The sequence below is a fragment of the Populus nigra genome, chromosome 5 (genome assembly GCF_951802175.1).
Source record: "Populus nigra chromosome 5, ddPopNigr1.1, whole genome shotgun sequence".
Lineage (NCBI taxonomy): Eukaryota > Viridiplantae > Streptophyta > Magnoliopsida > Malpighiales > Salicaceae > Populus > Populus nigra.
Genome location: NC_084856.1, coordinates 5,104,464 through 5,129,502, shown reverse-complemented (window position 1 = coordinate 5,129,502; position 25,039 = coordinate 5,104,464). Strand labels below are relative to the sequence as shown.

General features: G+C 31.4%; 2 protein-coding genes across 2 annotated transcripts; one reads left to right on the top strand and one right to left on the bottom strand.

The window, feature by feature from the left end:
• Positions 1-872: 872 nt before the first annotated feature.
• On the top strand, positions 873-3,850 carry LOC133695352 (serine decarboxylase-like). The gene is made up of 5 exons (XM_062117295.1): positions 873-1,350; positions 1,803-2,034; positions 2,128-2,321; positions 2,440-2,576; positions 3,166-3,850. The coding sequence occupies exons 1-5, from the start codon at positions 1,059-1,061 to the stop codon at positions 3,745-3,747; spliced, it is 1,437 nt and encodes a 478-aa protein (XP_061973279.1). The 5' UTR covers positions 873-1,058; the 3' UTR covers positions 3,748-3,850.
• A 2,128-nt stretch (positions 3,851-5,978) lies between these two features.
• On the bottom strand, positions 5,979-10,106 carry LOC133693416 (transcription factor VIP1-like). The gene is made up of 4 exons (XM_062114627.1): positions 9,457-10,106; positions 9,077-9,209; positions 7,063-7,147; positions 5,979-6,569 (listed from the first exon to the last, which is right to left on the bottom strand). The coding sequence occupies exons 1-4, from the start codon at positions 9,993-9,995 to the stop codon at positions 6,325-6,327; spliced, it is 1,002 nt and encodes a 333-aa protein (XP_061970611.1). The 5' UTR covers positions 9,996-10,106; the 3' UTR covers positions 5,979-6,324.
• Positions 10,107-25,039: the final 14,933 nt, after the last annotated feature.

Genomic DNA, 25,039 nt, shown 5'->3' with positions numbered 1-25,039 from the left:
GAAGTCTATCTCAAATCATAAATAAATAAATAAATCTATCATAACTCATAGGAATGTGCACACAAAAATCTTGAAGGATAATTTAATTTAGACCCTAATTATACGGGGAGTAGTTGTTTGCATCATGTTTAAATATTTTATGGGTGGTATGATACACAAATAGTCACCTCGTGAACATAAAAAATCATTTAAAAAAAACCCAGTCAAATTCTTATTTTAAATTCATTATTGTATTTTCTCCTTGCCGGCTAAAGTTCAAATTCTACACAATGTTCTGAATTCGATGCATCGGCACATATAATTAATTTTTAATTAAATTGAATAGATAAAGTTTTCAAAGTGTTTTTTACTTAAAAATATATGAAAATAATATTTTTTTTTATTTTTTAAAAATTATTTTTGATATCAACGCATCAAAATGATCTAACAACACCAAAAAATATTAATTTAAAGTAAAAAAATTAAAAAATTTAATTTTTTTAAAATGTTTTTGAAACAAAAAAACAAGGCTGTTGTAGTTTTTCATTAAAAATAAATAAATATTCTAAAATAATGTTGGATTATTATATTATAATTGAAAAAACAAAAAACATTATAAATATGTTCTATGTATTTTATATTTTGAAAATATAAAAATCATTTCAAAATATTTTTAAAGAAACATTTGCATGTCTCTTTATGCCTTTCGTTTTAAAAATATAAAAATTTATTTTAAAACTAAACTCAAGATATAATTATTTTAAATTACTATATTTGTTTTTACAACTAAATACATTAATTTCTTTTATATTTTTATTTCTATTTTTTCCGGAGAAAGTAACTAAACTACTACAAAAGTCTATGCTATATAAATAGCCAACCAATCACTGTCTATTTTCTTCCCTTTAATTAAACTCGCTTCTTCCAAGCAAGCATTCAGCCACCTCTCTCTCTCTCTCTCTCACACACACACACAGATCTACAGTTACATAAAAATCATTCCTCGTTAACGCGAACAACTAATACTTCAATCATCCTCTCTCATTTTTTTAACGTCTATTTTTGCAATAGTAGAAACCATGGAAGTTGTTGATGCAGTGTCTGTTCACGGTAACGGGAACGCTGAGATCGAGGATTTCGATATCACGGCTGTGGTTCAACCGGAGCCTTTGCCTCCGATTGTGGCGGCGGAAAATGGAGATAAGCAAAATGGCAGGGAGATTGTGTTAGGGAAGAACGTGCACACCACGTGCCTCGAAGTCACGGAACCTGAGGCTAACGATGAATTTACCGGAGACAAAGAAGCGTATATGGCTAGCGTTTTGGCTCGCTACCGAAAGAACTTAATGGAAAGGACCAAATATCATTTAGGTAATTGATTGATTTATTTATTTTGTAACATAATTAGTGACACTACTTGTTATGACTATACTACTTTTTAATAGCTTATGTTAATGTTTCAATTCCAGAATCTTGCTTGCTATTAATTTATTGTTTCCTTTTTTGTATGGGAAAACTGGATCTAATAAAACATTAGTTTCATGTTTATGCTTTGTAGACATAAATAATTAGTTTTTTCTTCAATGCGGGAATCAGATTTGTTGACACTGCTCCGAATTTGGTAATCATTTTGCTAATTCGAAGTGTATACATACAATTTGATTGGTATTCTTTTCTTTTCTTTTTTTTTAAAAAAGTTGTTATATTTTGCCTAAACAGTGCTGGTTGCTGGGAGAGCCTGCTTGTTTCTGTGGCTTCTATGGAATGTAATTATTTTGAGTTCTAACATTCATTTTTTTTAAAAAAAAAAAAATCTGTTATAGGTTATCCTTATAATTTGGACTTCGATTATGGTGCTTTGGGGCAGTTGCAACATTTCTCCATCAACAATCTTGGCGACCCATTCATTGAGAGTAACTACGGTGTCCATTCAAGACAGTTTGAAGTTGGTGTTCTAGACTGGTTTGCACGTCTTTGGGAGATTGAGAAAAATGAATACTGGGGTTACATAACTAATTGTGGTACAGAAGGCAATCTTCATGGGATTCTAGTTGGGTAAGTAGTTTTGTCGTGTTTCTTTCTGAGTGTTTAAGGAGTTGAATTATGTGCTGGAAAAGATTGAATTTCTAACACATCTCAATTGTTCAGGAGGGAAGTGTTTCCCGATGGAGTTCTTTATGCATCACGAGAGTCGCATTATTCTGTTTTCAAAGCTGCTCGTATGTATAGAATGGATTGTGAAAAGGTTGATTGTCTGATCTCTGGCGAGATTGACTGTGCTGATTTTAAAGCTAAACTACTTGCTAACAAGGACAAACCAGCCATTATTAACGTTAACATAGGTATCCATCTCTCTCTTACATACCCCCATGCCTATGCACACACACTTATGCAGACACATGCCTGTGTCTATATGCTTGAGCATTATTAATTTGTTTTAACGAACCATTCTTATTGCAGGCACAACTGTCAAAGGAGCAGTTGATGATCTTGATCTTGTGATACAAACCCTTGAAGAAAGTGGATTTTCGCAAGATCGATTCTACATTCACTGCGATGGAGCTTTATTTGGACTCATGATGCCTTTTGTCAAACGTGTAAGTGATTTTATTGACTCCAGGTAGAATATGATTTGATTGAGCATAGGAAGGTGTGATTTGTTGTGTATTCCTGAAGACTCTCGGAACATCATGACTCCAGTTGTTCTGCTTCACTTAAGTGTATCAGGAATTTAGTAGTTCATCTTAAATAACTTTGACTAAAGGACTGAATCACCTAGTTTAAATGTTTCTGGGGCGTCACCAGCCCCAGTGCACTTGGAACAATTTAAAATCTTTTATTACATTTACGGTCATTTTAATTCTGGAGCCCTTTCTCTTTGCTGGCGGTATATTTGATATGCTGATAAATAAAGTAGTTGAACATTATGGAAATCATTGATGGAAATGGAAGAAGCAATACATTATGTTCATGCCACAACTTGCAGGGAACAAGAAATGGCCACATTTCATTTTGCTAGAGTGACATCATGATGTCATGGTGTCCCTGTTGTCTCCCCTGTAGCTTTAAGTATGTTGCTGTCACATATTCCAATTTTCCGCACTAGGCTCTTGTAGAATTACTTTTGTTATTAGTGTTGTGGTCCTGGTTTTCTCTGCGTTGTTCATTTTTGTTGGTGGTAAACAGGCACCAAAGGTTACTTTCAAAAAGCCCATTGGAAGCGTTAGTGTTTCTGGCCACAAGTTTGTGGGATGCCCAATGCCATGTGGTGTTCAGATAACAAGGATGGAGCACATTGATGTTCTCTCGAGAAATGTTGAGTACCTTGCTTCAAGGGATGCAACAATCATGGGAAGCCGCAACGGCCATGCTCCCATCTTCCTTTGGTACACGCTTAACAGAAAAGGATATAAAGGGTTCCAGAAAGAAGTACAGAAGTGTCTCAGAAATGCTCATTACTTGAAGGACCGACTGCATGATGCTGGGATAAGTGCTATGTTGAACGAGCTCAGCAGCACAGTTGTATTTGAGCGGCCTCTAGATGAGGAATTTGTTCGCAGGTGGCAGCTCGCTTGCCAAGGAAATATTGCCCATGTTGTGGTTATGCCTAGTGTCACAATTGAGAAGCTGGATGATTTCTTGAATGAATTAGTTGAAAAACGTTCAACCTGGTATCGGGATGGAGGAGTTCAGCCTCCTTGTATTGCAGCAGATGTAGGGTGTGAGAATTGTGCTTGTGCTTTGCACAAGTTAAGTGTATCATCATGAGTGAGAATTAATCCACTCTATTGTAGTTGTTTCATTATGTAAGAGCACAGTTAACGTTTTTTGGAATTTAGATATGTTTTTGAGGGTTTTCCCTGTTTTACTATATTTCTTTATTTCCTTGTTTTCTTATCTACTGATCTCAAATTGTTCACAAGTCAAAATCGCCATTCATATGGAACACTTGTTAGGATCACAGGAGCTGCATGATGATAAGAGCAGGCTGCAGAAACTGGGCACTCAGTAACTGCTTTTTTCTGGGTAGTGTTTTGGTCCGCCAGTGCATCCAACCATCCGAGCAAGTTCTTGATCTCCCTTACTAATCAAGGCAAAAAAATAACCACCCGTTGTTTTCAACGCATTCCATTGTTGAGCAAAACAAAGACAGCATAAACTTAACCAAGGATGACTGGAGGGGCACTACAGTCTCAAATGGTGACTTATTCGGTCTGTGTTCTTCTTTTCATCACTTCTGATTGCCTGCTGTTCATTAGCTATGGAATCTCTGGGAGTTTCAGAACTACCATAAGCTCATGTTAGAGCAAGAAGAGGAATCATGGGAGAAAGTATAGCTTATCTGGCTAGCTGTTGCCTTCTGTGGAAGAATGAAGGATACAAGATGTGATGGTGGTCAGTCACACATTTCTTATCCTTTGAAAGCGTCTTGATATGCATTTCTCTCTGATATTCTTCTGTTGTTCCAAATTATACCATAATTGCTGCCTGCTTGTTTCTGATTCAGTATTCGCTGTTAGAGTATTAGCTGACATAACAACCACAAAAGATCAGGAGAGGATTCCAAAGATACTACTAAGAATTCTGCAGCAACTACCTTTATGCGAAATCTCTAGTCATCTATAGTTATTTTTTCAAATCACCTGCACTATCAAAGATACGTACTTGTTTTATTATCTGTTTTTCCGGATGGAAATGACAGGATACTCTGATAAAAACAGATAATAAAATTAAGTATTTGACATTGTTATATTTAATAGTGATATAGAGATCTCCTCATAGGATTTTAGCCGGAATGCTTTATTCTAAAACAAAACAAAACAAGACTATAAAATAAAAATAAAATAAATTTTTGATGTGAATGAAAAGACAAGTTTAGGAATAACAGGATCCTTTAATAAATACAAAGCATATTTATTTTGGCATTAGATCTCTTATATTGGTTTCTATACAAATTTTAAGTGTGTGTGTGTGTATGTATATATATATGAGATTTAAAAAATCTTAAGAGATCTAAGTTATTTGGTTTGGATCCAAATATATAGATTTGTTTGCATGATATTAGATGGCTATAAAGAAAATTACAAGGAATTATAAAAGGAGAGTATTTGATATTTTTTTGCATATGAAATTGTCTATGTAGTTCTGCCTTCAAAACTTGGGAAAAGTCTTTTTTTTCATATAAAGAGGTTTGAGACTGATTTTTTTAAAATTTCATAAAGCAAATAATTTATTTTTAAAAAAATTGAAAAGTTGCAAACTTGTTGTTTGTTATCCTTTGTAAGTTGGAAAGGTTTTTTAAAAGCTTTTTTCAATAAAAATAAATTAACATGATGTTTTTTATTTTTTATATTAATATATCAAAACCATTAAAAAATGTTTAAAATAATTAATTTAATGTTTTTAAAACATAAAAACAATTTGAAAAACAAAGTTAAACTACAATGTCTTTTCATACAAAAAAGAAAAAAAAAAGTCTGCAGAGCACTCTACAAAGCATGTTCAACCACGAAAACAAGCATTAATTTAACATCATTGTAACCTTCTTCATCTATCACAAAAAAAAAAAAAGAAAAAAAAAAGAGAGAAAATGAAGCTACTATTCTCCAACATGACTGCTTCATTTGGTGTCCAGAAACGAATAAGCACTCGAATACAATATCATAAAGATCCCGCGTTAAATTGTTTGCATTCTCTAACTCAACTCTTTGATTGTTAACTGTTGAGTGATCAGGAGATGAGAGAAAAGAAAGAACTGGAAAAGATACTCTCCATCAAGAACTGCAATGAGTTGTACCAAAGAACCCTGCAAAATATTTCCACCACCCGCCACCAAAACTTTTTCTTCTTTAGAAGGAAAAGACTAAAAGAGAACTGGCGGCCATTAGAGAGGAATAAAATATAGCTACCCTCAGGGATTTTATTGATGGCTAAAAAATTGCATGCTCCTTTGCCATTCTAACTGTGCATGGATTAGAGGATAATCTCAGACCAAGGTGTACTTGTAGCTGGTTGAAACCAGGCAAGGAAAAAATATATTTCAAAGGAAGATATGTGGTGTTTAGTCCTACAATGCCAAAGGCTAATTATTCTGCACATGGAAGATTACAAAAGTCATCCACCCAATTGTCTCATGAAGTGTCCTAATTTCTATGCAACATGTGGTGAATAAAATCTGTCCTAAGGATAACATAGCCTGCTGTGACGGGAGCCATGAGCACGTACTCTTTCACAACATTTGCCTGCAAACAATATACATGCTTACATATACAAGATGCCTACTTTGGTCGAATTAATTTCTATTTTGCAACATTAAATTCCAGCAGATAAAGTTCCCCAGTGACATTAGACCCTCTGGCTAAAGTTTGGGAAGCTAGGGCAGGGCTGCCCGTTAAGAGTCTGTCCAGCGGTGGATGACTGCGGCATGTGCATCTGCTGCTGAGTTTGCTGGTTGCCAAAGGGCGGTAAGATCTGGTGAGAGGGAAATTGGGGAGCCAGACCTCTATTGAAAGGGTTTCCATTGACAGCTGTAATCTGACCAGTTGCTATCTTAAGCCGCTGCACCTCTTCCCTTAATGCTTCATTCAGAGCTGCACACCATGGTAATGCATAAAACACCAATTCATCGCTACCCTAGATTCATCCCCTAAAACTACCGATAAGAAATTAGAAAGTGAACGTGTTTAAAATAAATAAACACGAGCATTTTGGCAGCATGCAATAGCAAAATAAATTTGTTCATATGGAAATAATAGAAGGTATTTCCCCGAAACAAATTTAAAATCTCTCCCATTTTAAGAAAAATCTCAAAGCATGGTATCAACATAATGCTTTTGGTTAAATGATGCCGAGATACAAACACATCTCCACCCAAACCCACCGACACTCTCTTTAAGATTGGCCATTTATGGGATATTACATCAATCAATTGCTGAAAGAGGAATAAGTTTGCATACCACGTGGAGAGCTTAGTCCAAGTCCAAGTATATTTCAATGTCAAACAATTAGAAAAATGTGATTATTTTATTTATATAGCCCCTATATGCCTCCAAAAGAGAAAGCACTCTTGTTCGAAATGCGTACCATCTCTAAGGTGTGCTTGTTGCTCCATGGCCTGTAATCGCAGTTTCAGTTCCTTATTCTCAACCGTCAACCCATTAGTGTCTCTCTGCATCAATAAGAAAAAATATACACTAACATTAGCTTACCTCCATATTTTTCCGTAAGTGTTCCTGACTAGGTTTTTAGCAAGTACTAACTAATGTGGCCTCTATAGATTGTAAAATAGTGTGCCACCAGGTGACTGGAAGGAAATAGACAGTTCTGCATAAATTAGCACAATTTTGAACAAGAAATCCATATCATATAAAATCAATTTCAAAAAAGCACATGCAAATGGAACAGGAAATATTGCAACATTTACTAGAACTATATAGAACCTGAGCACAGTCCACAATTTATATATGTTCAATAAATATCATTGCATCTTACAGGAAATCCACAGATATGGAAAGCACTTTCCAGTTTGAAAATAGGAAACCTATCATTTTAGGAAAAGTCATATACCTGTCTAATACAAAGAATAGTACATATTTGTCAAAATACATTAAGGTATCGATGAATGCACAATTGATATTAGAAAACACAAATATTGTTCTGATGATTAATAACTAGATAAGAGTGTAAACAAGAATCCTAAATAAAGCTGTAAATAACAAGATTTTAGAAGCACACTAATCAACTTGACAATGGAATCTTTGTCTGCGACTTAGATAACTTTCCAAACAGAGAAGTTTATTTAAGATATTTTAAGAAAAACAATCCAGATTCAGGGAGGTGTTAGTGTAGGATCCAATTTTACGCTAAATTTAGATGTATTAAAAAACTTGAAACAGAGCTTTGAAACGCTACTTTCTATGCATAGCGAATGCAGGATTTAATTTCATGTCCTCAAAACAATGCCTAAGGGACAAAATCATCTAAGATAACTAGCATCTTCACTATTGGTTCCAACTGATAGATTATGGACAGACATGATGGAAAGATGATTTGAAATCTCACACAGGTTCAGTACGTTTGACAATAAATGTTAAAAAAAATTCCAGCTAACCTTTCAGTTAAGTTTCCAGGGGCATGTCTCGGGAGCTAAGGCTGATAAATACTTCCATGGGGGGCATTTATGGGCATGCAGAAACAGGGCGGTGCATAGTTATATTCATAGTTCATATCTATTGAAATTTCGTTTGGATCCACATGTACTATGCATGTACACGTGGTAGCACAAGAACTACGATATGCAATATCTTGGAATGACAGCAGGGCACATGCTTAAGCAGATAGTATTGAGTCAGGCTAGTGAGCATTGAACTCACAGTTTTGGCTAAAAGTTTTGAAATGATCGATTAATCACACAATTCTTCCCCATTTTGGCTGGAAAACAAATTTCTTGCTCAATCTTTTTCTATGAAATCATTCCCGAGTGCATGCACGGTACGGACAGGATTTTTAAGTCCTGTAAAATTTTGGCCAGTAACCATTGTTTTTATTAATACAGATATCTGTTGTATGATAACACAAGCAACCATTTTGGGTGACCCCAACTTGGCAAAGCCAGGTAACTTCTTTTCATCAAATCAACCCATGAGATCACGGTCATGAAAAACTGTTCACAAATGCAAAAAAGGTGATGGGACGTAAACTTCCTATTATGGAATGGACATAGTTGAAAAACAAATAAGGCAGCATGTTGAGGCAAATGCCTCAACACAGCCCAATCATAAAGTACCGTAGTTTCTATACTTTTCCATCCAATTATACTCTAATATATCTCTCAAAATGGTATCAAATGAACTTGCAATCAAGAGATCAAAGTCGTTAATCACTCCATCAAGAGATCAGAGTCATTAATCAAGGGATCCAATGATTAGGTACATGTAAGACGTAACAAACAAAATATTGCAGGTTCATGCATTCCCATACAAAAAATCATAACATAATAGGGCAATGAAGCACAATTTCAGCGAAAGAAACCAAATCTAATTATTTTGATCAAATAAGTTAGATAAAGTCATTAAACAAAAACAAAATCCACTTATACCTGCAGCATCGTGACCTGTGCGGAGAGAGTGGTTGCTTCAGTCTGAAGCGTCTGCACCTTCCTCTCTAACTCACTAGTGTATTTGATTTTCCTCTCTTTCGACCGAGCTGCAGATTGCCTGTTGGCAAGAATCCTACAAAACAGAGACATTTCATTAAGAAATCCTCATCACTCATCATTTTACTGAGCAAAATGACAATTTGAACAGCAAAAAGAAAAGCCTTTAGAGATTACAAAACTAATAACAACACATAAGTATTTTTCTCTCTTTCTACTGTAAAAATGCAATAGTTAAAACATATAAGATATAGCTTAAGAAGAAAATTAAAAACAGTTAAAATTAATCATTAGAGATTAATTAGACATAGAAAAGGCCAAACCTTTTAGCTCTTTTGGGATCAATCAAAGATAGCTCTGCAAGTCTATCAGGAGCCATAGCTTTCTTGACACCATCTATCATGAGAGACTCTGCCTCAAATGACCCGTCCATGGAATAACTATGCCTGTGGGGGTCCGCAGCCCTCTTTTCTCCCGCAACCGCTTTCCCACCCAACTTCTCATCTCCACCGCCGGCAGCCCCGAGACTCAAGCCATCAAAAAATTCGGAGTCCATAGACAAGCTCCGGAGGTGATTGACGGGTTTGGGCTTCTGATTCTGACCGTTGGATGTGGAGTCATCGGACAAGGAGTCAACAGCCACGGGAGCGGCAGGTGGAGGGTGAGTGGTGGTGTTGGGAGTAGGGAGGTCGTCGAGAGGGGGGAGGTCGAAGTCAGAAGCATCAAAGATGAGGAGGTCGTCGAAGCGGAAAGAAGTGTCGGAGTGGGCCCTTCGGTGGTGGGTTCCACGGTGAGGTGTCTCAGGCATCTGCTCTATGTCCACTATCATCGGCTGCTTCCCTCTGAACTTGGTAGGTTCCATTGTTAGCGGTGGTTTTGCTGGTGGGTGAAATGCAAAGACTGAATTTTGTTATAGTAATTATTATATATAGTTATATACTGCTGCACTTCAGACGGGAGGGAGGGAGGGGGGGGAGGGGGTTTGTTTGGAGACTGGACATTGTTTTGTTACCCCGGTTTCAGCTTTTCAACTATTTACTGTGATTACACACAGTATTTGATCTTAAGTAACTCTGCCCTCCAACCGACTCTGCTCTTGCTTTGTTGCGGTGATATCTTTTCTAGTGTAATTATTTATTTAATTAAATTTTAAACAATTTATTTATATTTTTTATGTTTTAAAAAAATCCCTTTCACACTTTTTTCTTATTCACATCGGCATCCGTTTGTTTTTTTTTTTTTTACGATTTGCTTTTAAGATAAAAAAAAATATTGAAACTAAAGCTTATTGAGAGAGATATTTATGGAAAAAATATTTTCATTACAAAAATAAAAAAAAATGTTGTTCAACTGTCACCGCGTTCTAGTAGTTAGTAGTTAGACAGTTCTAACATTAGTGCTGGTGGTTAGCAGTTAAAGAGCTTGAGAAGACAAGTTGAATATTGTTGGTGTCGGGAGTTGTTTGTAGAGTACACAACAAATCATAACTATGTATTTACGTTGAATTTATCAAGGTTATTCATTATATTATTAGAAACCTGTAAGTCATCTTTCTTGTTTTGATTTTTGAAAAATGCAAGATTTTAATTTAAGCTAAACTATATCTATATATATAATTTTATTTTATGTTGCATAATAAATAATATTAAGATAATTGATACTCATTTGGATAATAAAACTTAAAGAATAGGGTGTAAATATTTAAATAGTTTATTTAGCAAAAACTCTTGCGAGTAAATATACATTAACCATTCCTAAGTGCATGGCTGAGCTAATTTATACACTCATTAATGATTCAAAATAATAGGAAGTTAGGTTTTTTGGAGTTTGGAGTATGTAATTATCAAACAAACTCAAACCATTTGGCAAATTAATTATCCAAATAATAATTCAACATCTGAACCACGTACGGCCAAATTAAGCAAGGCATCTTCACACATGGCAGCACATGGGATTTGCATATTTTATGGAGCATAAACTTGCAGCACTGGAAATTATATAATGTAATGATGATTATGAAATTAAAACAAGTGTTTAGTGACAGCTAACAAAGCAGGCTTATCTACTCATAATTAAATGAAAGACTCTCAGGAGCACCTTGCGAAGCACTCGGTGAATCCTCGCTGGTCAAGGACTCGATGAAAATGGTGTTAAAACCCCTGAAAACCGAGGGTGGGTCGCAAATTTATTTAGTTTTGGTTAGCTGTGGGTGTTCGTGTTAGTTTATGCATATCTTGATTAATTTTTTAAAATTTTAAAGTTAACGACCATGCAAGTACTTTCCAGTAGTCTTAAAATTTATAACACTCAAACTGGTAATCTTTAGAGAACAAATCTAAAATCTAACCAATTAAACTATATTCTTCAAAATTAAGAATTACAAAAATTAAAATTTGAAAAGTGTAGCTCAATTGGTCATGCTATAAGTTTGTTTTCCAGAAATTATTAGTTCGAGTTTCATAAATTTTAGAGCCATTAAAAACTTATATAATTATTAACTTCAACGTCTGTAAAATTAGTTAAAATACATACAAGATAACAATCATATTAATCTAAAAATAATTTTGCAAAAATTGACCCACAAGGACGATAGCATAATTAAATTAAAAGAAAGGGCTCGTGTACTTTGCCCTATATTATATAAGTAATATTTTTCCTGGTCAGCTGGGCGTTAGGATACATGGAGGCACGTACCTCTCGGTATTTGAAACAAAGTCGTAGAACTAATTACAAGGTGGGGAAATGGTGGCCATTTTACATGACAGAAGCTCAAGCACTATGAACTGAGAGCACTTTTTAACTTGTCTCCATGAAGTGTATCTCAGTCGTTCTCACTTGCATCTCGTCATCTTGACATTTAGCAAATGATTTCCAACATGCCCTATCTCTTTCTTTAGGCTCCTGTAATGTATTGCGGCTGCCATTCTTCTCCATGTCGTTTCAAAAGACACATGAAAGCCACACACAACATCCATCATGATTGTACATGCGACTCTTTGCTGTGACTACCAGAAAATTAGATTAAAAAAAAAAAACATAAGAAATGCTGATGGAATATATAATGAAATTAAAAATTTTTATTGATATTTTTAACGTGTCAAATCATCGATGGAAATTCCATTAATGATTTTGAAAGGAAATTAACCCGCTAACTCTTTCATACCTCGACAAATTTTTCTCTTCTTCTTTTAATTTCCAGGCCAAAACATCCCCCTCTCTTTATCTACTTAGAACCTCCACCCACCTCCACAAATCTAGCCACCACAACTTACTAGTGCGGACGCAACACCTTTCCTAAAGTTTAAGCTTCCCTCCCTCTGTTTCATTTCGTGTCTAGCTTTGCTTTGTCAAGTAAGCAAGCTAATTCATTTATTTTTTAATTTATTTATATTTTAAGTTAATGTATCAAGATTTATTTGTAGTTTTTATAATTTATTTGTATACTTAAGTGTTTTACTTGTTGTATAAATTTTTTAATGCATTTAATGTAGAATTTGTATTTTAAGGTTTGTTTAAGATTTAGGTAAAATGAATTTAATTTGTTACTTGATAAAATTGAGTATATAATTTAGGTGTATTAGAATTGAAGAAATATTGAGCAATCTAATATGAATCAATTATTTTTTGTTAATTTTATGGTTAAGTTGAAAATTTGAAAAAATAAATAAATTTGTATGTAACTAATAATAATTAAAGGTTTTAATTTACATCAATTAAGTTTAAATTGATGAAATAATGGATAATTAATTGTGTCAATTTAGGGTCTTGTTGAAAATTTAGAGGAAATTAAAGTGATGTGTAATTGATAATAATTAGGATATTAATTAATGTTACTTATTTTTAAATTTAATAAATACTAGGAAGTTAGTTAGGTACCCATTATTTATTATTAATCTTATGGTTTAGTTGAAAATTAAGGGAAAATTGAATTTTGATACCTTGGAGTCCACTGGAGCATTATATGAACGGATACTAGACCTGCGCATTGCCACCCCACAAATCATCATCAATTATGCTTATGCTTGGCTTCTAGAGGTATGGATATTCCTTCGATAATTGTTGTTATGAAATTTACGTTCCTTTTAATTGTTACCTTTACTAGTTGGAATTTACAAATGTTATCTGTATATATTGGCTTATTCAGGAACACAAATACATTCAGGTATCCTCTCGGGTCACAAATCCTCGTAGTTCATGGAAGGATATGGCAAGACAGAACTGGAGCAGGCGAGAGAGTTGTTTAGTTTTCTTTATCGCTCACGCTAGTTCCGAGCTCCGATCATTTGTGGTTGCCTCCTTAAACCATTACGGGTTTACGGGGTCTTCATGCATCTTCATGCTTGCATGACTGAAATATCTCTATAGTTTTAGCCTTGCTTTATTTATTTGTTGTCATGTTGATTCTGCTGTTGCATATTGCTCTGATAATGGATTATACCTTTCTGCTCATGATTTTGTGACTGGAGGTGACTCTGCTCTGTCCCTCAGATATTCAGTTGTAGGTCTGTCATGTTTTTGCTTCTGTTGGGCTTTAAGGATTTTGATTGTCCACAAAAAAAGAAGAAGAAAATCATGGAGTAAAGAATATTCTAATTTTTAAAATTTTCCTATTCCATTGGCAATTTCTAATGCTGATAGAGTACTTCATTGATGATTACAAGTTACTTTTAGACGAGGTATGCCGTCGGCAATTCCCCCCAATAATTTCTAATACCAATAAAATTCTTTTTAAATATCGACAGAATATTTGGTTGACATTCTCCAATTTTCCTGTACTAGATGCTGCTTCAACAACAGCATTGGAAGAGAAAAAAAATTGGATTACTCGTGAAACTTAAGGATCATGTTTGATGATATTTTATTCTTGGCATGTCATCGATCTCAACACATAGTTCTTCCACTAATGTAATCAAGTGAAGGAAAGTCATGAACCATCTAGGTGGTGGTCTAGTAGTAAGAGTTTGGAACTAAGAGGTTTGTTTCTTCTTAGATCTCAGGTTCAAACCCTATGGCTGCTCATATGATGGCAACTGGAGGCTTACATGGTCGTTAACTTCAGGGCCCGTGGGATTAGTCGAGGTGCGCGCAAGCTGGCCCGGACACCCACAATAATCAAAAAAAAAAAAAAAGTGAAGGAAAGTCATGGCATGATATCATGAGTTGATCAACTAGTTCTTTGAATGGCGGGATCCGAGTATGATTCATTACAGGAACCAGAAGCTCTCATTCAAAATCCCTATTCATCGCAGTGTTTTTGTTCTTGCCGTCAAAAGAAAGTATCTAGTTACTTTCAATTATCGTACCAATTTCTTCCGGTTAAAATTCCCTTTCTGCAATACCCCCCCTTACAATAAATTAAATGAAGCTATCTGTTGGCAGACAAAATAATGTCCTGTAAAAATAATAGCCTTATTAAAAGGGGGCTAATTTTGCTTATTACCATGTTTTTTTTTTGTTTAAATATCGGTAAAATAACATAGTTTATACATGTAATAATTTAAAAACGTGATATTTAAACTTCCCGCTACTTATAATCGTGATATATAATAAAAAAAAAATGTAAAATAGGTTGCACATGAGGAGAGGTGATAGATAAATAAAAAAATAAAAAAAAACTCCAAACTAACGGGTTTTTTGTTTTCTTATTCTAGTTTGATATAACCAAATTTTTTCTTGGATCTAAATCTATCATATTAGTCTATAAATATATTTTTTAAGTCATTCATATAATTTATTTAATGAGTTGATCAGTTGAGTCAGATGATTGAACTTTTACTTTGTCGCGTTTCTGAAGCGCGACATTTACTAAATATTGCTATTTTTAAACGTGACAATTATCTTCTCACACTTAGAAATAATGATATTTAATAAATATTATATTTTTAAAACACGACAAAGTAAAAGTATTATTTCGCCAAAAAAAAATTCTAACGATGTGTCAACTTCTTACATTTCCTATGCTAATTTAACAAAAGAACAAACCATTTTAGATGTCCTTAACCTCCAAACAATGTCCTTTTACATGAACACCTGTCTATGCTATCCAGCTAAATTAATGAAGGGGGTCTCATATTCCACAAACCAATCACGTTATTGTTTGTTGGATGAAAGAGTGCACAAGAAAGGGAGTAAAACTAGTTAAAAGATGGAGACTATTTAATTGGAACTAAAATTAGAATCCAGCACAAAGACGGTTTTAATTTGAATCACCGAACAAGGATTTGACCACTAAGAGTTGTCATAAAGCAGAAACTTGAACAGGAGATACGATCACAGTCAGTTATCCAACGTAGAAAGAACTGTTATCGATATATCATCAAAAAGGTTAGACAATGAATCTTTCAAGTTTTCCTCCTGCTTGGAATATATCTAGCCTAGTTACATTCATAGTCTTCAATATCTTCTACAGTAAAGCGAGAGGAATTGTCATGTTTTGGGATGGGTTTCTCAATTATTATTCTTCGCCTTATATATATGTGGCCTCAGCTTCCTTCATTTTTTCTTGTTGACAGAACTTATCAAGGTTCACAATGTGTCCACAGACCGGAATCAAAATCTTTTTACATAATCCTATATTTTTCATCAAATTTCATTACAAGAAATTGTAGATGATTTGTGTAACTGACCTCTTTGCTAGATGGATCTAACAGTTTTGAATTCATACAGATACTACTTGTTTTTGTTTTTTGATTTTTTTGTGTGTGTGAATGCAATCACAGTGCGAAATCTCATAGCTTACTAGGAGCCACGGCAGATGAAGGTTTTCGTGCTTGGCATGTTCCTCCTATTGGCCTGCAACCCCTGCTGGGTGATAGTTCTGGTGTTGTTTTTCCCAGGTCATAGTTCCTGGCTTTGAGTCTTTTTTTTTAATTTGATGTTTAAAATTTCAATTTTTTTAAACACAACCTTCCGTGGAATCAAAGTCATATTAGTTGGCTGTGTATGCGGCGAAAAATACCTCGTCTTGAGAAATAAAATTAAATCTTCCCTATTCAAAGAATTAAGATTAATTAAAACTACTCGGAAAAAAAAATGTTGTCCAACTAGATGGAAAAAAATGGTCTCAAACCTGTTTAGAATAGCAAAAGCCATGTTCTTTTTTACTTTTGTGCGTTTAGAAATAATATAAATTATGTGAAAAATACAGTGAAATTTATTTACCAAATTATTTTTATATTTGTTTAAGTGAGTTGTTTGATAATATCATAATGGAACTATAATTTCAGATGAACATGAAAAAACAATTAAGGTAAAATAAAAATAGAATAACCAAGGCAAAGTCATGGAGATAATATATGATTTATGGGAAGCAACATATATATTCCATCCAAATAAGTCTTAACTTAAGCCCGTTTGTTTGCTAGAAAGTAGTTTTTTTTTAAAAGTGAATTCCGAGAAAGTAAATTATTTTTTGATGTTTCGTAGTGTAATGGAAAATAAGTTAGAAAACAGTTTCCAGTGTTTTGTTATATCATGAAAAATGAGCTGGAAAATAACTTATTAATATTTTATTTTTCTTAAGTTTATTAAAATTATAAGGAACAAATCTTACAAATTAAAAAGTTGAATGAAAATGAAATTGAAAAAAAATATAATTTCATAAATTATCTCAAATAAAATAAATAATAATCAAAATAATGGAGATCAAATCTAAAAAATAAAAAAAATAAAAGATGAAGAAATTAAAATAATAATAATTAAAATTTCATAAATTATTTCAAATAAAATAAGTAACAATTAAAAGAACGTGGATCAAATTTGATAGATAAAAAATTTCAATAAAAAAATAATAATAAAAAAAGCAAATCACAATTATAAAAATGAGGAACAAAGGTAATATAAAAATTAAATTTTAAGAGATGAAATTAAAAAAAAATATTTTTTAAAAAATAATATATATATATATATATATATAGCAATCAAAATTTTGAGGACCAAATTTGATATAATCAGAAAATAATATGACATTTCTAAATTTTTCACAACTTCTGGAAAGTGTTTTCCTCCTAAATTTTCTAGGAAAACACTTTCCTAAAAATTAAGTCAAATTTTTTTTTGACTGGAAAATATTTTTTGTTGATCAAATTTTTTAATGATAAAAAAATACAAAAAAAATTTCAAAAATAAATTTCAAAAAACAAACATAGTAGAGAATACAGTTAATTAATAAAAAGGAGATTTTGCCACTCTTGGGCTGGTTCCAATTGTACTGTGCAGTTGCTTTTTAAAGGCTTATTGGTACTCCTCAAAACATGGGCCTAGTTACTCATCCAGTTGTCTTGAGAGCCAGCAAACAATTCAGGCCTAAACTGTTTAAAAATATTGTTATGATTAATTTTTAAAATATTTTTAAATTAAAAATATATTAAAATAATATTTTTTTTATTTTTAAAAAATTATTTTTAATATCAATCCATTAAAATAATTTAAAAAAATTAAAATTTTTAAAATTTTTTTGAAAGGAAAAAGGTATTTATGCAGAATGGGACATAATTTTTTCTTCAAAAAGCTAGAGAAATGTCTGATGGGATGGAAATAGACATGGGTACTTTTCATTTACTTTTTTCAAAAAGCTGAAACTTTTATGGTTTTTTTTATTTTTATTTTTTTATTTTTTAATTATTATTTTTAATTTACTTTTTTAATATTAAATTTTTTTCTATTTAATTATTAGACTTTTATGACACGAATCCAAGCATTAATGATTAACCTGGTTTGATGAGTTAACCCAGTTGATTCAGATTTTTTTTTTATTAGTTTTTTTCTTCCTGTGGGTTTTTTGCTCTTTACTTTTTTTTAATTAATCTTTTTTTAATTTAGTTCATTAATATTAAATTTTTTTCTATTTAATTGTCACATTTTTATAATAAGGATCTCATGTTTAATGGATTAACCTGATTTAACAGGTTAACCCAGTTGATTCAAATTTTTTTAATTAATTTTTTCTTTCAATTTCATCTTTTAAAATTATATGCAGTCCACAGTGAAAAGATTGATACTTTTAGTTTTTTCTTTTTTTCTTTTTATGTCTTTCACTTTGGACTCCACTGTGCAGTCCACAGTAAAAAGGCTGATAACTTTTTTTTTAATTAATTTTTTTTAATTAATTTTGTTGATATTAAATTTTTTTCTATTTAGTTATCAGACTTTCATGACCCGGATCTCGGGTTTGACAGGTTAAACCAGTTAATTTAGATTTTTTTTCCTTTTTCTTCATTAGTTTTTTCTTCTTATAGGTTTTTTTTATTTTCTTTTTATTTTTAATTAATATTTTTTGTTTAATTTAGTTCATTAATATTAATTTTTTTTTCTATTTAGTTATCAACTGATGCCTTTAGTTTTTTTTATTTTTATTTTTTTGTTATTTTTATACCTTTGACTTTGTACTGCACAGTGCAGTGCAGTACACAGTGAAAAAGCTGATGCCTTTTGTTTGTTTTTGTTTTTTTACTTTTTAATTAATTTTTTTCTTTTAATTTGGTTTGTTTATGTTAATTTTTTTTTATTTAGTTATAAGATTTTCATAACACGGATTTCATGATTGACGGGTTAACCCAGTTAATTTAGATTTATTTTTCTTTTTCTTAATTAGTTTTTTCTTCTTCTTTGTTTTTCCCTTTTTAATTATTATTTTTTAATTTAGTTTGTTGATATTAAAATTCTTTCTATTTACTTATCAAACTTTCATGACATAGGTTTTAGGTTTGACAGGTTACCTAGTTAGTTTAGATTTTTTTTCTTTTTCTTCATTAATTTTTTTTCTTTTTATAGGTTTTTTTTTCTTTTAACCTAGTTAGTTTTTTTCTTTTTGCTTTTTTCTTTTGTTTTTTATACCTTTGACTGTGGACTGCACAGTGCAGTCCACGGTGAAAAGGCCGATGTCTTTTGTTTGTTTTATTTTTTGTTTTTTTGTTTTTAATTAATTTTTTTATTTATTTTAATTTGTTAATGTTAATTTTTTTTCTATTTACTTATCAAACTTTCATGATACGAATCTCGGGTTTAACGGGTTAACCCAGTTAATTCTGGGTTAACCCATCAATTTTTTATTTAGTTATCAAACTTTCACGACACGAATCCGATGTTTGACGGGTTAACTGGTTAATTTAGATTTTTTTTTTCTTTTTCTTCATTAGTTATTTTCTTTATGTTGGTTTTTTTTATATTTTTTTCTTTTTACTTAATCTATTTAATTATCATACTTTTATAATACGACCTTACAGCTAGACTCACATCCAAGGCTATTAGATCTGATATTGTAGCTAAACCCACTTAAACTTGGGTTATGCAAGTTTAATGTTATCATTAATATTATAAATATTACTTTTGGATCAAGTGTTGCAGCCAAACTCAAAATTTTTGGATATAATTTTGTAAAAAAATCTAACATTTTTAAATTTTAATTTTATTTTATATATTTTTATACAAAAAAAATAAAAATTGAATCACAATATTTCACGGGTAATCTAAGTAGTACACACGAAATTGATACGAGACTTGTAGCCTGGAAGTTGGAATGACTGAACGAGCTGCGTCTTTGGGGGGACAAGTCTAGGATGCTCTCTGTCTTAGGCCATAGTATTCCAATAATTGAGAGATGAAAAGTACCCATGTCTATTTCCATCCCATCAGACATTTCTCTAGCTTTTTGAAGAAAAAATTATGTCCGATTCTTCATAAATACTTTTTTCCTTTCAAAAATATTTTTTTAAAAAATTAAATATTTTAATTTTTTTAAATCATTTTAATGGATTGATATTAAAAATAAATTTTTAAAAATAAAGGTATCAGTTTTTTCACGGTGGACTGTATTATGCAGTCCATAGTAAAAAGCTTGAAAAGGAAAAGAAAAGGAAAATAAACAAAGGCATACCCACAGGTTAATTTGTTTTTCTTGCATAAAAAATATAAAAAGGCTAAGATTTAAGAGTATTAGGTCTTTATGCAAAGATATACATAAAAGCTTTGGGTCTAACTGCAACGCTTGACCCAAGAGTAATATTTATAATATTAATAATAATACTAAACTTACATGACTCAATAAGTGAGTCTGGCTGCAACATCAGACCCAAGAGCGTTGGATATAGGTCCGACTGCAAGGTCGTGTCATAAAAGTGTGATAATTAAATATATTAATTAAAAAGAAAAAAACAAAGAAAAAAAACCTACATGAAAAAAAAAACTAATGAAAAAAAAGAAAAAAAAATATGAAATAACTAGGTTAACCCTTCAAACCAGGTTAACCAATCAAACCTGAGATTCACATCATGAAAGTTTGATAACTAAATAGAAAAAAAAATTTACCGGTTAACCTAGAATTAACTTGATTAACCCGTGAAACCAGATTAACCCGTCAAATTTGGGACATGTGTCATGAAAATCTGATAACTAAATAGAAAGAAATGTAATATTAACAAACTAAATTAAACGAAAAAAATTAATTAAAAAGACAAAAAAACTCCAGGTTAATCCGTTAAATCCGGAATTCGTGTCATGAAAGTCTGATAAGTAAATAAAAAAATTTAATATTAACAAAAAAATAAAAAAATAGACAGGTTAACACAGAATTAACTGGGTTAACCCGTGAAACCAAGTTAACTCGTGAAACCAGGTTAACTCGTGAAACTTGGGATATGTGTCATAAAAGTCTGATAATTAAATAGAAAAAAATTTAACATTAACAAACTAAAGTGAACGAAAAAAATTAATTAAAAAGAAAAAAAACAAAAAAAATTCTGGGCTAACTTATGAAACCAAGTTAACCTGTTAAACTTGGGATCAGTGTCATGAAAGTCAGATAATTAAATAAAACAATTTAACATTAACAAACTAAATTAAACAAAAAAATTTATTAAAAGGAAAAAAATACAAAGAAATAAGAAAAAAAAGGCATAAAAAACAAAAAAAATGAAAAAAAAACAGCTTTAAAAAAGACAACTAAAAAAAACAAAAACAAAAACAAAAAAGAAACAACTCAGCGTTTTACTATGGATTGCCACAATGAATTTATTAGACAACTAGGTTACTTTTCGTCGGATCAAATTTTATTAAATGTAAAAAATAATATCAAGGTCATGGATAATTGTTTGAGATTATCATTAAATTTGTGATTAAAAATTCTTTATCCAACTTTGTGTATTTTGAAATAATTTTTTATTTAATAACAAGTTAAAATATCAACCCGAGTCATTTTATTAAAATGTTTAAAAACAAAATATAAAAACAAAGATTGGCCAAACATGGACAACAAGATTCAAACCTGCATGGGTTCATCACTTTGACCACTTAGACACATGGGTAGTTGTTGATACACTGCACCCATTTTTATTTAAACACAACCTTTTTTTAAAAAAAAATAGACAAAGCATCATATTTTTACTTAGATTTCGGCCGCTATAATGGTAGCTGAAAAATAAAGGATTTTGCTCTAAAATTTTATTTTTCAATTAAAAACATCTAATACTCTTAGAACATAATAAAACCAATTTATCAACATAAGAAACCAACAAAAAAAATTACAAAATCAATCCGAGTAAATTTTTTATTTCTCGACCTCAATCTATTTTTTTTAAAAAAATATAGAGTTTTGAAACAACCACCATGGAATTCATCTCATCAAATGAAACTCATTAACATAAAAATCAACATTTTTAGCGTCCAAAATTGGTGACAATCAATGATTTTCTCTTTCCTTACTAAAATTCGACAACTTTTTCTCCTCTCTTAAATTCAGTAACTATAAAATAAAAAAAATAAACTTTTAGATCAAAAGTGAATTCACGAAAACTACATGGACTTTTAAGGAAGAAAAGAGAAACTAAAGGGACTAAAATAAACTTGTCCTATAAAATTTAGATTAAACATGAGATTTCTCTGTTTCTTACATGTTATTCCTCTCATTTTTTTATATTTTTTCTGTCTTGAATAAATTTTGACTGTTTGATTATTAATTTGTGCTTAGAATAATGCAATTAAGAAAAAATATCAAGGACAAAAAAAAAATGGTCGGTGGAGTTGCTGTGAAATAACTGGCGTTTTAATGCATCTAGTGTGGTTTCGATTATTAATTTGTGTTTGAGAATGTGATTTTGATTACTTTTTAAAGTGTTTTTCGCTCGGAAATGTATTAAAATAATATTTTTTATTATTTTTTAAAAATTATTTTTAAGATCATCACATTAAAATTATCTGAAAATACTAAAAAAATATTAATTTAAAATAAAAAAATAAAAAAATTTAATTTTTTTAAAATATTTTTAAAATACAAAAATAAAAAGGCTCCTATATAGTAAGTAATAATAGTAATCCCGAAGATCCCAAAACCACAAGAAATAGATTCAGGCCTATCTTGTAGAACACACAACTGTCTGATCTGGGCTTTTTAGAGGTAATGGATGCCCACATAGCACTCTTTTGATGCCGTGGAAGACAAGGAAGTACTGTTGTTTGATCTGTCCAAATCGAACATGATGTCGGCCCCTATTCTCATCCCACCATCATTTATTAATGTTACACATCATGCCACTAATGTAGCCATAAATGCCCACATGAAGGGCTTCTCGTTTTATATGGCCCCACTGCTACAGTACTGATTAGGCATATTACCCCGAAATTAAAAGGAAGATTTTTTTTTTTTTGTTAATTTCCGAGTGCTCCTAGTTAAGTAGAATGGTACAAATCTAATAAATATAGAGTACAAATTTCAAAATTCTAACTTCAATTAAGTTTGCACCAGGAATATTTATTTAGAGGGCTTAATTGAGGATCTCAGAGAAAGCTACCACGTATGGTTCTAAAGAGTGCTCCCCACACCGAAAAAGTTGTTTAGGATTTTTAATGGCAGACATTATCCATCTGGGGTGCTGATTTACGACATTTTGTAGTAGTAATTTTATCAAAAGACAGATTCTTATACTTTTTTCACAGAAACATGCTGATCATACAATATTGATCGAGGACTGCTACGCTACAAAAGGATTCGTTGACGGGACCTTTCTTCGCTACGTTTTTATTGCTCGGAGGCCAGTTCTTCATGAAGATAGACAAAAGCCGATAAAATAGTTACGGATAAAAGTCCATTGAAGAAGATGGAAAGCACAATGATAGCAGGAATCTGCTTCAGTGGAACGTTGAAAAGGGGACAGAGATGGACTCCCAATAGGAGCAGTTTTTTACTGATTAATTATAAAATAATGAGAGAGGTGGCATTCGTGTGGAATGCACACTCCTTTCGTATACTAATATTATCATGACTTGTATCTTTCAGCTATACAGAGTGCTCTCCGATTCAGCAATCCATTGTTTTTTTAGTATGTTACGTGCTGGGAAGAAATCTTGTCTACGAGTATGATTTCTTGCATCTATTGAATTCATCTTACTTGGTGTAATATCGCATGTATGGACAATTGATGAAGCAGACTCTTTTCTTTTCTTCTCAAGTGGTGACAATATTGGAATAGGATTTATGATTTTTGGACCCCATGATCTTCCATTATATTCTTAGCCTCCTTTTGCTTTTGGGTTCAAACAGGAGTCGGATAAAATTTGAAAAAAAATTATAAAGATAAAGGTGCTTTTGACACACCTTATCATAAAAATAATTTATGATTTCTTTACAATTATCTAGATATCCCAACGATAGATATCTTGGTTTCAATTAATTATAATCATAATAAATAAAATTTTGTTACAATTGTTCAGTTCTTAGGATGCAGGGACCATTTGGGTATTTCCTGTGCAAAATATACATATAAAAGAGGCTGTGCCAATATCCTCTTCCCTAAAATAATATAGACGTTTAATATTGCTGGGTTATCATTACGTGGACATCAAAATAATCTAAAATATAAAAAAATATTAATTTAAAATAAAAAAATAAAAAAATTGAATTTTTTTTAAATATTTTTTAAATATAAAAACAAAATACTTTCTTAACAGAAATTGAAGTCTTCCAGTTTTGCACTTGTCGTCTAAACAGAAGTAATAGAAAAAAAGAAGGGAATATCAATAATTAGGGTAGCTAGAGATCGAACTTAGAGGCATGAGACAAAACAGCGTTCAAGATGAGTCAGTCGCCTTAATCAAGATAAATGTCGCTTTATAAAAATGTTACAATAAGTTAAAAGGCTATATAATTGTTTTTCATAAGCACTTGCCTTTTCTCATCTTTAAGACCATTCAACTATTAATTTAAAAATAAAAGATTATTAAAAAATAAAAATTAAAATAACATTAAAAATTATATTATTTCTTTTATGAATATAAATATCTCAACAAAATAGTTCAAGTAATAAAGAGAGAACTAAAGTCTTAAATCCGAGTCAAGTCATTAACTTTTTAGAAATGAAATAACATTGTTTTTTTCTTCTTCGTTGTTTCAATAGTCATGCTTTAACTAGTCATGACTTCTAGTCTGGTATATCTGCCTTCATGTGCAACCTCCTCTTCTATGGTACGTATAAAGGATTACTAGAGTTATTCTTTTCTCTCTTGCAAATGGATACAACATTAATTTCTTCTTTTTTCATGAATGAATGTTAATTTAATGGGTTCAAAAACTTTTTAATGGTAAAAAAAATAAATTCCAGTAGTCAACGGTCCAAAAATAAATGGGTTGAGACATTGTCTAGACTCAACACTCCCTTAATTTTTTTTTAATATTTCATATAGATCATTCAATATTTTATATTGATTCAATATATATTATTTTAAGTAAAATACAACTCAAAATACTATATTAGTTAATAGAGCTGAAATAACTCTTCAACCTCTTCTCTCTACAAAAAAACAAAACTTATTAATTAGTTATAAATATTCTATAAATCCACTAAATATAAGGTTCATGATATTTTCATTCTTAATTTTTTTAGCATACATATTTTTAGAGTTTATTTCTCTAAAATATCA